Raw genomic sequence first — 14,860 nt, 5'->3', positions numbered from 1 at the left:
TAGTAACATCATAGTTTAACCTAGCACCTAGGCTAATATCTTTGGGATTTTTGTCTATTTCTATCCCATTTGTGAGAAGCTCTACTGACTTTCCTTTCAGTATCTCTTGCATGTGTTTGTTTCTTGGAATTATTCACAGTAGCACAGTTAATTCAGAGCATTTTTATCATTCATTGATCTTTTTTTGCCTCTTGTGAGTCGCCTTGTCTCTAGTCACTCTTACACCAGGCCATTCTACCAGCCATTGCCATATTAACCTTTCTAAGCTTGCACTTAGATGATTTCAATCCTATGTCAAAAATAGAAATAAAAATCTCGAATGGTTCCTAATGGCTTCCGATAGTGAGCTGACCTTGATTTTGGCATTTGAAACCTTCTATTGACCCAAATCTGCCTTTTGATCTATGCTGTCAGAGAGAGACATTGAGACATTTCTGAGAATTTGTGGAAATCCTCTTTGCGACATTCAGGGAAGATGAAAATTATATTATTTTCTCTGAATTCAGCAGCTTTGATCTGAAGTGCTCTTAGATGACATCTAAGAGTTTAGCAGTGACCTTACAGGCCTTACGGATGTCTTTCCTGTCTCACACTCAGGTCTGCAAAGAAAAACACCAGTACTACATAAGCCTTTGCCTGCAGGCAAGAATTTTGTTGTAGTGTCCAACATAGGTTCCAGGAAAGATGGGAAAGGGATCCTCATTCCTTTATTCTTTTATTATACAAATATTTATTGGGTGCCTATTATGTGCCAAGTATTGCTCTGAGGTGCTGCAGAAATACCTCTGAAGAAAATAGAAAAAAAATATAGCTTAGATTCAAACGTTTGTGAGTACATAAATGTGTGTTTATGTGTGGTGGGAACATGCAAGGAACGAATAAATGTATAGTATTTCATATAGTGATAGATGCTAGAAAGAAACCACGTGGATGCAGGGGAGATTCAGCTTTTCTATTTGGGGATGCATCCTATTTTACAAGAAACTAAAAGGTCTGTAAAATGGTATACTTCCAGTAACTCGGTGTTGTTATCATGAACTAGGCTGAATATGCGAAGTAGGTAATTTCTTTTTGCCTCAAAGTCTGACCTCTGGGGAAAACACTAAGAAACCATAGGTCTTTTAACTTTTAATCAGGTTCCTAGGATTTCCCAATTCATAAAAACCCATGGGTCATATTAGCAGGTGGCTCCCTGGGCACCAGCAGATGCTATTTACACCCTCTAGTTTGAAGAGGACACTTTGCAGAGCCACCATCAGAAATCATGACCTGTAACTCGTGGCATCTCAGAGCCAGAGCCACTGAGGTCTGTGCTCTGGCTTCATTAGTCTGAAACTCACTGAAAACAAAACAACAGAAAACTCTGTTTTAGGTTGCTCTCCCTCAAAATTCATCAGAGCCACTTGCCCTTCCATGCAAATGATGGAGAAGAGTTAATAAGGTGAGCTGACCTTGATTTTGTCATTTGGAAGCTCCCAAAACTGACCCAAATCTGAGTTTTGATCTGATTCTGTGCTGAATTTAGCAAGGAGAGACATTAGGACCTTTCTGAGAGCTTGTAGAAGTCCTTTATCTGACATTTGGGAAGGATGAAAGTGACTTTGTTTCTCTGAGCTCAATTAATCCAGCAGGACTGAGGTCCTCATGAGGTGAGTGTTGAATTTTATCTGTCCTGTTACTCGTCTTCCAAACCTCATCTGTGAAAGCCTGGGACACCCTGAAATGATGTGCCTTCTCTCTGCTGAGATGATCACTGATCATTGGGTGGGCCTGGTAAACTGTCAGAGCAGAAGTGGAGCAGAGATGCTGTTGTCACGAGGTCACAGTGTTACTGAATCTTATCCCTGTAGAACTTGCCCATTAGTGTTTTTGATACCCATCTTTAAAAATTCCCTCAGCCTTTATACAGAAAAGAAAACAAAGGCACAGAGGGGTGGGTCGGGGTTCCTTCTCACATTCTGGGTCTGTCTCATTAGAGTGGTGTTGGGTGGAGAGAGTGGGGTACTCATTTTAACATTACCCTCTGTCCTATTCTCCAGGTATGTCCTAGGGAAGAATGGCCCCAGGGAACGAATCTTCAGTGACTGAGTTTATCCTGCTGGGTATAACACAAGAGCCAGGACTCCAGCTGCCTCTCTTTTTCATTTTCTTAGCAGTTTATGCGGTCACTGTGGTGGGGAACGTTGGCTTGATTATTCTTATTGGTCTGAACCCTCACCTGCACACTCCCATGTACTACTTTCTCTTCAACCTTTCCTTAATTGATCTCTGCCACTCCTCTGTCATTACCCCTAAAATGCTGATGAGTTTCGTAAGCCAGAACATCATCTCTTACGCAGAGTGCATGACTCAGCTCTGCTTCTTCTCCTTCTTTGTTATTGATGAGTGCTGTATTTTGACGTCAATGGCCTATGACCGATACGTGGCCATCTGTAAGCCCCTGCTGTACAAGGTCTCCATGCCCCGTCAGGTCTGCTTCATGCTGACGGTGGGTGTATACGTGATGGGGCTTGTGGGTGCCATGGCCCACACTACGTGCATGCTGCGACTCTCCTTCTGTGATGGAAACATCATCAATCACTACATGTGTGACATCCCTCCTCTCCTCCAGCTCTCCTGCACAAGCACCTCCATCAATGAGCTGGTGGTTTTCATTGTGGTGGGTGTCAATGTCATAGTGCCCAGTGTCACCATCTTCATTTCTTACACCTTGATCCTCTCCAACATCCTCCACATCCGTTCTGCAGAGGGCAGGTCCAAAGCCTTCAGTACCTGCAGCTCCCACATAATCGTGGTTTCTCTTTTCTTTGGATCATCTGCATTCATGTATCTCAAGCCTTTTCCTGCTGGGTCTCTGGATGAAGAGAAAGTGTCCACAGTTTTTTACACCATTGTGGGGCCAATGGTGAATCCTTTCATCTACAGTTTGAGGAACAAAGATGTCCAAATTGCACTGAGTAAGACTTTGAGGAAAACGGTGTTCTAAGTGGAACTTTATTGTACTATTTGCTGGTACTATTTGTTACTAATAATTAGTACTATTTGTTACCAATAATTAGTACTATTTGTTACTAGTAATTATTACAAATATCACTCTTTCCCTTCCCTGTGACAGCCAAGGTGGTTCTTTCTCAGATCTTCACTGTGAGAACCTGCTGGGGTGTTTTGAAGGTAAAATCCAAGAAAGTGAGGCAGTCCCCTAAAACTGTGGCTCCTATGGTGTGCTGCAAGTCTTTGGGGTTTCAAAGAGTCAGATATGACTTAGTGACTGAATAACAATGAATCTTAATATATATTTAATAGAAACATGTTATCTGTGACTCTAATCTAGCATCATAGGATTCATGGTAGACTTTCCTTTTTGTGGATCTGTAAATTCTTTCTTTGATGGTGTCACCTACTTATTTGACTGTACATTGTAAGGAGAAAAGGGGGAAAAGAAAACTGTATACAAGCACTGTACTCCAGATGGTAAATGTGTTTCTCACACTGGTATTGATGTGCAATTCTACCACATGTGTACTGGGATTGAATGAATGATAATAAATTTAGATAATAGAAATTTTGTTATAACCAAATGCCTTTCCCTGACTAACTTGCTTATGACTGGTAATGATGCTGTACACTCTCACAAAGTGTAGTGGAAGGGCATTCCTTGCTTTCCCCTTGTCTTTGACCGGTTATTAAAAACCTGCTAAAAATCTGGATGTCTCAGTCTTTATTCCTAGAGAAGGAAGAATGAGAGCCTTGACTCATATTGGCTTAAAGAGGATTCAGAGAAGAACCAGCTTCAACTGTGATTTCTAGCCTCTGTGCCTGAAACATTTTCCATAAATAAAACAGATTTACTTTTGTATAAATACAAGAAGGTGGAATAAACTTAAATTGTAAAAAAATGGAATGCTACTCAACAGCAAAGGAAATGGCTATTGATACACGCAACAAATGGGATGAACATTAAAGGCATCATGACTATTGAAAAAAGCCAGTCTCAGAGATTGCATATTGTTTGATTTCATTTATTATCTGCCAAATGACTTGACTATCGAGGTGAAGATGAAAGAGATGGAGATGGAGAAAACAGAGATGAAGGTGGAAGGGGATGGGTGTGACTATAAAAGAGTAGTATAAGAATTTCTAAAGGCAGTGAAACAGTTCTGTATCCAGTCGTGGTGTTGCTACATGAATATATACAAAGGATCAAATTGCATAGATTTACACACGTACACACACACAATATATACACTCAGTGCATATAAAACTGCTAAAACCTCACTGTCTGCAGTCCTGAAGTCTTGTTACCATTACTAAACCAGTGTCCGTTTCCTGGTTTTACTATTACACAGCAATTGCGAAAGATGTCATCATGATAGGAAGCTAGATGGAGTTCAAGGGACTCTACATTATTTTAGCCAACACCCTGTGAATCTATACTTATTTCAAAATAAATGTTAGCTGCAATCTCAGAAGCACACATAGAAATTAATACATATCTGCTGCTGCTGCTAAGTCGCTTCAGTCGTGTCTGACTCTGTGTGACCCCATAGATGGCAGCCCACCAGGCTCCCCCGTCCCTGGGATTCTCCAGGCAAGAACGCTGGAGTGGGTCGCCATTTCCTTCTCCAATGCATGAAAGTGAAAAGTGAAAGTGAAGTCACTCAGTTGTGTCCGACTCTTCGAGACCCCATGGACTGCAGCCCACCAGGCTCCTCCATCCATGGGATTTTCCAGGCAAGAGTACTGGAGTGGGGTGCCATTGCTTTCTCTGTAATACATATCTAGAAATTCTAAAGTCATATTTTCTTGAAATAAAACACGTGTATACCTGTGGTGGATTCATGTTGATGTATGGCAAACCCAATACAATATGGTAAAGTAATTAGCTTCCAATTTAAATAAATTTATATAAAAAAAGAAATAGAAGTCTTTGAACAGTGATTTTCTTATGTGCTCTATGCTTAGTCACCCAGTCATGTCCGATTCTTTGTGACTCCATGGACTGTAGCCCTCCAGGCTGCTCTGTCCATGGGGATTCTCCAAGCAAGAATATTGGAGTGGGTTGCCGTGCCCCCCTCCAGGAGATCTTCCCAACTTAGGGATTGAACCCAGGTCTCCCACATTGCAGGTGGATTCTTTATTGTCTGAGCCACCAAGGAAGCCCAAGAATACTGGAGTGGATAGCCTATCTCTTCTCCAGGGGATCTTTCTGACCCAGAAATTGAGCCAGGGTCTCCTGGATTCCAGGCATATTCTTTACCAGCTGATCTACCAGGGAAGCCCCTGATTTTCTTATAGACTTAATTTATTAAAAGCAAAGACATACTGAGTCAGAACAGCCCAAACTAAATGTTGGATTAGAATTATACCTAATAGCATTTTACTGAAACATTAATGTCTAAAAGCAATAAAAATATCCTTTTACTATATGTCTATAAAATGTTCATAAATATTTAAAGATACTCAATCTATTTTACAAAGCAAATAACCTTTACTGAAGTGTTTATAAATTTTTACAAAAATTAATATGTTACCTGGAATGACAGTTAATGAAATTTTCAGTGACATTAATTATTTTCATTTTTATGAAGCACAGAGAGGATCTTTTTCTATGTCCCAGGGGATGTATGTTCCCTGAAGGAAAACTAACATTTACTATCATGATTAGGGTATAAAAATAGACACCAATTTCTTGCCTGCAGAGCGTATCACAATGGGAAGGTCTTAGGGGAGACTTACCCCTGGATTTCTAATCAGATATAAAAAAAATTACAAGCCTTAAGCAAATGCCATGTGCTCTATAACATGGTGATGTAGCTGCCAAGTCTATGGTTTCCCTTTACAGTCTCCTAATAGATTTATAGGTACAACTTTAACCTGAACCTTAGACTAACTCCTGTTATTCAGACTGTCATATCAGTGCTCTGACTCTTTTGCCAACACAGGGAGAAGATTCTGTGACTGCATCTGCTCAGCGTCGATATCTCCAAAGCCAGCTCTTCCAGAAGAGTGGAGGTGAAACACATGTGAAGCTCCCTCGGTTCTGAGTTCCCTCAATGGAAGGAATGTGAGTTAACCAGATTTCTTTTTCTCTTGTCGCTAAAAAATGAGGAAAAGTATTTATATTGACTAACAAGAAACTCCAAGGTCTGGATCTCTGACTCAACTGCTTTTATTGTTCTGAGCATATCCTCTGTGTTGGCTTTGTCCTTGTTCTGGTAACAGGGGAACTATAGCAGTTCCAAGTGACAAATCCAGAACATAGCAATATCAGAGGAAGAAAATATTTTTCTCCTAAATTTTTTTTTGTTGAAATATATGTATCATACAACTTTATACGTCATAATAAGGATACAGCTTGGTTTGTTTTCACTAACTTAATGGCTTATTTAATCAGCACCCAAATTAATTTATTTCTCTTTCATGCCATCCTACAAAACATGGTAAAGTACATCCACCTTGTTTTATTCATCCTCTGTTCTTCTAGGATGGAATAGAGCAGGAAAATGTGTAGAAACAATGGAGTATATGGTTAAGAATAAAGTTTAGGCCACCAAGGTTCTCCTCCATACCTGTTACCAATTATTGAGCTTGTAATATCTTGTAGTAAGTATCTGTAAATCCTATAGACTGTTAACCACTTTCTTCCAGGAAGCAGAATATTGGCGTGGCCTCTGCTCTATAGGAATTCTCTCTTTCTTGAAGGTCATCATAGGGAAACTGAGATATCTAGTAGAGTGATGGAAACTTGAGTAGGAATGAAAAAATGACTGGTCAGATGAGTAGGTTAGAGAGATGGGGATACATTCCCACCACTGAAACTCATCAACAGGTAGATTTGTTCCTCAGCTACCCCATCCCTCTGTTGCTGCTAAGTTGCTTCAGTTGTGTCCAACTCTGTGCAACCCCATAGACGGAAGCCCACCAGACTCCCCCATCCCTGGGGTTCTTTAGGTAAGAACACTGGAAAGGGTTGCCATTTCCTTCTCCAATGCATGAAAGTGAAAAGTGAAAGTGAAGTTGTGTCTGACTCTTAGTGACCCCATGAACTGCAACCTACCAGGCTCCTCCTTCCATGGGATTTTCCAGGCAAGAGTACTGGAGTGAGGTGCCATTGCCTTCTCCACCCCATCCCTCTATCTTTTAGTAAAAATAAAGTTAGAGCCATGATTTGTCCCATACAACTCATGAAAGCAAAAGACATGGGAGGGGACATGGGTAAACCTATGGCTGATTCATGTTGATGTTTGGTAGATAACAATGCAATATTGTAAAGCAATTTTCCTTCAATTATAAATAAATAAATTTAATAAAAAAGAGTGATTTAAATGTTGAGATGTGCGTGCCTCCAGACACTATGAAGCAGAGGAGGACTTACATGATTTCTGCCAGTCTGAGATGGTGTCTCATAAGTAAAACTCATATAAAAGTGATTCTGTAAGGAAAGAGCTGTTTTTCCTGCTAATGAAATTTTCTTCTGTTCTCACAGATTTCTGAAGTTGAAAATAGAATGCTGGCTAGAAATGACTCCTTAGTGACTGAATTTATTCTTGCTGGATTAACAGACCGTCCAGAGCTCCAGCAACCCCTCTTTCACCTGTTTGTAGTGATCTTTGTTGTCACCATGGTGGGCAACCTGGGCTTGATCATTCTTATTGGTCTAAATTCTCACCTCCACACCCCCATGTACTATTTCCTCTTCAACCTGTCCTTCATTGATCTCTGTTACTCTTCTGTTTTCACCCCCAAGATGCTGATGAACTTTGTATTCAGGGAGAATACCATCTCGTATGTGGGGTGCATGACTCAGCTGTTTTTCTTTCTCTTTTTTGTCATCTCTGAGTGCTATATGTTGACCTCAATGGCCTATGATCGCTATGTGGCCATCTGTAATCCCCTGCTGTATAAGGTCTCCATGTCCCATCATGTCTGTTTGGTGCTCTCTTTGGCTGCATATGTGATGGGGTTTGCTGGAGCGTCTGCTCACACAGGGTGCATGCTTAGACTAACCTTCTGCAATGTGAATGTCATCAACCATTACTTGTGTGACATCCTCCCACTCCTCCAACTCTCTTGTACCAGCACCTATGTCAATGAGGTGGTAGTTCTCATTGTCGTGGGTATTAACATCACAGTACCCAGTTTCACCATCCTAATTTCTTACATCTTCATCCTTACTAGCATTCTTCATATCAAATCTTCTCAAGGAAGATCGAAAGCCTTTAGTACCTGTAGCTCCCATGTGATTGCTCTTTTTCTTTTTTTTGGTTCAGCAGCATTCATGTACCTTAAATATTCTTCTCCTGAATCCATGGACCTGGGAAAAATTTCTTCTGTTTTTTATACTAATGTGGTACCCATGCTCAATCCTTTGATTTATAGTTTAAGGAACAAGGGTATCAAAGTGACACTGAGGAAATCCCTGTTTAAAATCCAACAGACTTTCGGACTCTGTGGGAGAGGGAGAGTGGGGGATGATTTGGGAGAATGACATTGAAACATGTATAATATCATATAAGAAACGAATTGCCAGTCCATATTTGATGCAGGATACAGGATGCTTGGGGCTGGTGCACCGGGATGACCCAGAGGGATCGTACGGGGAGGGAGGTGCGAGGGGGTTCAGGATGGGGAGCATGTGTACACCGTGGCAGATTCATGTTGATGTATGGGAAAACCAATACAATATTGTAAAGTAATTAGCCTCCAGTTAAAATAAATAAATTAAAAAAAAAAAAAAAACCCAGAGGAGAACCATGTTCTAATTTGAAGTGGCAATATTATAAAACAACTCAAGTTTTTATTGTTGTTTTTCAGGAAGATTCTTTGTTTATCACCATGTTGCTTCTACAGATTGTGTTATATTTGGAATAATAGACTTGTCTTATTACTCCCTCATTGCTGGTCTTATCTCATATTTGTCCCCTGTATTTCTTGTACCTCATATCAGTTTACTGAATAGTAACTTGTTTATAAAAGGAACAAATATGCTGACTTTTTTAAATACAATTTTTTTATACTTCCATCTTCTGTGTTACTCCTACTCTGTACAAATGTGATGAAGTGTAAATCATAGAAATTTAAAATTACACTTTGCCTATCTAAACACAGAAGTGCCAAATACTACAGAAGCATTCTCATGCTTGTTGATAATATTGCTGGTATAGGCAACAGGATTCAATAAATTGTCTTAATACAAACTAGTATATAGCTTAAAGTGTTATCATAGTCTCTGATCTTTTCCTTTTGTTCTGTTTCTTATCAACTTACTTTTTAGTTTTGTCCTTTCTTATGCCCTTGGCAAATTGCAGTATCTGTACCATAGTATCACCTGTTTTTGAGAGCCTCCATCAGCCCAGGTCATGTAATATTAAAGAGAATATATGTAGTTCCATCTTTTATTGCCAAAGATGGCATTAACAGAATACAATTAAAGGAATAATACACATGTACCTTAGGATCCCAGTAAGGGGACTGGCTGCTTTATTATAAAACTTGCATTCATTATTATATAAAATGACATAAAATATTTTGAAAAATAGCATATAGTTCTTACTGCAGAGTTTGTTATTTATCACTTTAAAGGAAAATATTGCACATTAAGTTAGGAGAAATATGTTAGACATTGTTTTATTCATCTAATGAGATTTATCATGAAAAAAGTCATATGCTAATGATAATAAACTGTATTCCTTTCAATGGTTCTTGAGCTTATTTAAACCTGTTTCAGTGCATTCAGGGTAGTGTAACAAAATACCACAGACTCAATGACTTATAAATAACAGAAATTTATTTCTCACGGTTCTGAATGTTGGGAGTCTAGGATCAGAGTAACAGCATAAATGAGTGAGGGCACATTTCTGGGCTACACCTTTCTCATTATATGCTTACTTGGTGGAAGGGGCTAGTGATTTCTGTGAAATGTCTTTTACAATGCACTAATCTTAATTGTTAGGGTTCCATCCTCATGACTTAAGTACCTCTTAAGGGTCCCTTCTTTTAATATCATCATCATTGGGGCGTTAGGATTTCAACATTTGATTGTAGCACCTTGTCTCACTGATAAGGTAATTAACAGATTTAAAGTAGATGCTGTTTTCTGTAAGTTTCCTATTTCTCCAGTGCCTTTTCAGCTTGTATATTTAGAATATCAGATGTATTTGCAGGATAAGAAATACTTGTTAAATTGTGTTATCTTGTTTGAGTAACAACAATAATAAATTTTATTGTTATAAATAATAATTAAGGGAATATTATAATAAATACAAATACTAGTAACTAAATAAATCAGAGAGAACTTTGGGGTATCATTTATTTTTTTGAGTGTGGACTTTCACAGCTCTAGACATGATGCTCAGCTCCCAGTCAAGATAAGTAGCTGTGGGGAGCATCAGTCACTGTCTATAGCTTATACTGCTTTGGATCCACCAGTGTTCAGGCAGGGTCCATGCTTACTCTGAGATGTCCTCAGCCAACAGTTTAGCTTGGTGGGTCACACAGGAGCTGGCCATTTTATATGTTATATATTATACATGTATCTCCTGATAGACAGTTTTTGGTTAGGGACTTTCTATCATTATTAATGAGAATTATAGAACTGCACTGTGGCCTGGGATTTTCCTTCTCTGTCTCCTTTCTTAGATGTCAGATTTTCATTGAGGTCTGAAGCCCTTTCTCATGGATTTTCAGCTGCCTATTTTAGCCTTCATTGACTTTTTTATAATGTGTCTTGAAAGTGAAAGAAAGTGAAAGTCCCTCAGTCATGTCTGACTCTTTGAGACCCCATGAACTATGCAGTCCCTGGAATTCTCCAGGCCAGAATGCTGGAATGGGTAACCGCTCCCTTCTCCAGGGGACCTTTCCAGCCCAGGGATCGAACCCAGGTCTCCCACCTTCCAGTCAGATTCTTTACCAGCTGAGCCACAAGGGAAGCCCAAGAATATGGGAGTAGGTAGCCTATCCCTTCTCCAGCGGATCTTTCTGACCCAGGAATTGAACCAGGGTCTCCTGCATTGCAGGCAGATTCTTTACCAACTGAGCTATCAGGGAAGTAATAAATGTCTTGCAAATCTAATATTTCTTGGCCTTTGCTCCTTGGAGAACTTTAAGTGACACAAAGAACTTACTGATTTTAAAGCTTAGTGTAATGTTCAAATAAAGACTGAGTTTCTCGTTATAAAACAGATGAATGAATAACAGATAAAATATAAGATTCAGAAAAAGATCCTTATCTATACAGTTAATTGTTTTTTAACCAAGTAATAAGCCAGTTCCAGAGAGAAAGAAAAACTAAGAACCTGATGCTTGGAAATATTAACTTTCATGAGAAAACTATTAAACTTGATCTCTATTTAACAACATACACAAAAATTAATTTAAAGTGGATCAAAACAATAGACACAAAGCTTAAATGTGTCTAAAAAAAAAAACATAGGAAAATGTCTTGGTGTAGGCCTAGATTTCTTAGACATATTCTAGTAAACAGGAGATCCCAAAGAGGAGAAAAAAGGTAAACTTCATTAAAATTAGAATACCTATAAAAATATTCATAAGCAAACCATGTACTAGAAAAATATTTGCAGTGCATAGATTTGATAAATTTATTGTATCCAAAATACATGGCAATTTAATAACAAATATATTTCAATGATAAAATACAGTTTCATATATTTGCAAATCATTTGAAAGACACATCCATGTGTGTAAATGGCATGTATAAATGGCCAATAAGCACATGGAAATAGGCCTAACTTGGTGCAGTCCCTTAGATGTATACTTAGGAGCTGGACAATAGTCCTTTAGCAAATATTCTGTCTTCCCTCACTTCGTTGCCCAAACTGGTGGCTCAGATGGTAAAGCGTCTGCTTACAATGTGGGAGACCCGGCTTTGATCCCTGGGGAAATGGCTAGCCACTCCAGTACTCTTGCCTGGAGAATCCCATGGATGGAGGAGCCTGGTGGGCTTCAGTCCATGGGGTCGTGAAGAGTTGGACACGACTGAGCGACTTCATTTTCACTTTCATAGTTGATTTACATATTCATATTAATTTCATGTGTACAGCATGATATGTTGTTACTTTTATATGCTCTACTCTGTTAAAAATTATCACAATTAATAGTCATAATTACTATATAATATATTCTTTTTGCTTATCTGTTTTCCCTAGTAGTTTGTATGTCTTAGTCCCATGCATGTAATTTGCCTCTCCCTTCTTCCCTCTCAGCTAGTGCCTCCCCTGACAGTTCCCAAGTAGACACCAGGTAACCAGGGAGCCACTGATGTAGCCCACAAAAGCCAACCTTCAGGGAGGGGTCCAGAGAACGTTGCAGAAGGATGGAGTGGGGATCTGAAGGAGCCAATGGGGAAGATCCAGCAGGGTTTGCTTACTAGTAAACAACTTTTGAAACTGGAGACTTCCCCAAATACTTCTGTTACATCTGAAATATCTAATAATACATATGCAATGATTATTTTAATGTTGAGGGTTTTTCTTTTCTTTTTTGGTGGTGGTGGGATAATGGATTTTCCCTTTGATTTGTTTTTCTCTGTTAAAATGACTTCATAAAGTTCTTAAAAAAGTAATATGTAAAAAACAGCAAACATTATTCTCAATGGTAGAAAACTGAAAACATTTCTTCTAAGATCAGGAACAAGACAAGACAATTACAATTAATAGCCATTTTCACCACTGTTATTCAACAAAGTTTTGGAAGTCCACCCATGGAAATCAGAGAAGAAAAAGAAATAAAAGAAATATACACTGGAAAAGAAGAAGTAAAACTCTCACTCTTTGCAGATGATATGCTGTACATAGAAAATCCTAAAGATACCATCAGAAAATTACTAGGGCTAATCAATAAATTTAGTAAAGTCACAGGATGCAAAATCAATACCCCCAAATCCCTTGCATTCTTATACACTAATAACAAAAAATCAGAAAGAAAAATTAAGGAAAAAAAATCCCACTCACCATCGCAACTAAAAGAATAAAATATCTCAGAATAAACCTACCTAAGGAGACAAAAGACCTGTATGCAGAAAACTACAAGATACTGATGAACGATGACACAACACAGATGAAGAGATATATCATGTTCTTGGATTGCAAGAGTCAATATTGTGAGAGTTAATATACTGCCTAAAGCAGTCTATAGAGTCAATGAAATCTGATCAAATTACCAAAGACATTTCCCCAGAAGTAGAACAAAAAATTTCACAAGTTTATGGAAACACAAAAGACCTCAAATAGCCAAAGTAATCTCAAGAAAGAAAAATAGAACTGGAGAATCAACCTTCCTGCTTTCATAACATACTACAAAGTCAGAGTAATCAAGAAAGTATGGTACTGGCACAAAAAGAGAAATATAGACCAATGGATCAAGATAGAAAGCCCAGAAATAAACCGACACACCTATGGGCACCTTTGACAAAAGAGGCAATAATATACTATACAGTGGAGAAAAGAAAGCTTATTCAATAAGTGGTGCTGGGAAAACTGGACAGCTACATGTAAAAATGAAATTAGAACACTTCCTAACACCATACACAAAAATAAACTTAAAGGCCTAAATGTAAGGTCAGAAACTATAAACTCAGAAAATGTAGGCAGACCGCTCTGACATAAATCACAGCAAGATCCTCTTTGACCCACCACCTAGAGTAATGGAAATAAAAATAAAAATTAAAAAAATGGGATTAAACTAGGGCTTCCCCAATGGCTCAGTGGGTAAAGAACCTGCCTACAATGCAGGAGACATGGAAGAAGATGCAAGTTTGATCCCTGGGTCAGGAAGATCCCTGGAGAAGGAAATGGCACCCTACTCTTGTATTCTTGCTTGGAAAGTCCCATGGAGAGGAGCCTGGAGGACTCCAGACCAGGCTACAGCCTATGGCGTTGCAAAGAGTCAGGTATGACTGAGCAGCTAAGCATGCAAAAGCTTTTGCACAGCAAAGAAAAATATAGACAAAATGAAAAGACAACCCTCAGAATGGGAGAAAATATTGCAAATAAGACAACTGACAAAAGATTAATCTTCAAAATACACAAGCAACTCATACAACTCACTCTCAGAAAAATATACAACCCAACCAAAAAATGGGCAGAAGACCTAAATAGACATTCCTCCAAAGAAGACATACAGGTGGCTGATAAACTCATGAAAAAAATACTCAACATAGCTCATTATTAGAGATATGCATGTCAGAACTACAATAAGGTATCACCTCACACCAGTCAGAATGGCCATTATCAAAATCTACAAAGAATAATTGCTAGAGAGCATGTGGAGTAAAGGAAAACCTCTTGCACAGTTGGTGGGAACATAAATTGATATAGCCACTATGGAGAACAGTATGGAGATTTCTTTAAAAACTGGGAATAAAACAACCTTGTGGATTCAAGCAAGTTAAGTCACTTCAGTTGTGTCTGACTCTCTGTGACCTTATGAACTGTAGCCCACCAGGTCCCTCTGTCCTTTGGATTCGGCAGACAAGAACACTGGAATGGGTTGCTGTGTCCTCCTCTAGGGTATCTTCCAGACCCAGGGATTGAAACTGCATCTATGTCTCCTACATTGGCAGGCAGGCAGGTTCTTTACCACTGACTTAGCAATCCAACTACTGGGCATATACCCTGAGAAAACCATAATTGAAAAAGACACATATACCCCAATTTTATTGTAGCACTGTTTACAATAGTCAGGACACAGATGCAACCTAACTGTTCCCGACAGGTATATGGATAAAGAAGTTGTGGTACATATATACACTGAAATATTACTCAGCCATAAAAAGGAACACATTTGAGTCAGTTTTAGTGAGCTGGATGAACCTAGGGCCAATTACACAGAGTGAAGTAAGTCA

General features: G+C 38.8%; 2 protein-coding genes across 2 annotated transcripts; both read left to right on the top strand.

The window, feature by feature from the left end:
* The first annotated feature begins 1,614 nt into the window (after positions 1-1,614).
* LOC133241825 (olfactory receptor 8B3-like) lies at positions 1,615-2,986 on the top strand. Its single transcript, XM_061407743.1, has one exon. It carries the CDS (start codon positions 2,057-2,059, stop codon positions 2,984-2,986), a length of 930 nt encoding a protein of 309 aa, XP_061263727.1. The 5' UTR covers positions 1,615-2,056.
* A 4,480-nt stretch (positions 2,987-7,466) lies between these two features.
* Positions 7,467-12,262, top strand: LOC133240975 (olfactory receptor 8B3-like). Its single transcript, XM_061405942.1, has 2 exons — positions 7,467-8,450; positions 12,222-12,262. Exons 1-2 carry the CDS (start codon positions 7,508-7,510, stop codon positions 12,260-12,262), a joined length of 984 nt encoding a protein of 327 aa, XP_061261926.1. The 5' UTR covers positions 7,467-7,507.
* Positions 12,263-14,860: the final 2,598 nt, after the last annotated feature.

This window comes from Bos javanicus, chromosome 29, assembly GCF_032452875.1.
Source record: "Bos javanicus breed banteng chromosome 29, ARS-OSU_banteng_1.0, whole genome shotgun sequence".
Lineage (NCBI taxonomy): Eukaryota > Metazoa > Chordata > Mammalia > Artiodactyla > Bovidae > Bos > Bos javanicus.
The sequence above is the reverse complement of the archived record's forward strand: the minus strand, read 5'-3'. Positions and strand labels throughout refer to the sequence as shown.

Coding starts and splice junctions, on each gene's coding strand:
- LOC133240975 (XM_061405942.1), top strand. CDS start 7,508: ATGCTGGCTAGAAATGACTCCTTAGTGACTGAATTTATTCTTGCTGGA. Junction 8,451..12,221: donor CCAACAGACTTTCGGACTCT/GTGGGAGAGGGA, acceptor CTTCCCTCTCAG/CTAGTGCCTCCCCTGACAGT.
- LOC133241825 (XM_061407743.1), top strand. CDS start 2,057: ATGGCCCCAGGGAACGAATCTTCAGTGACTGAGTTTATCCTGCTGGGT.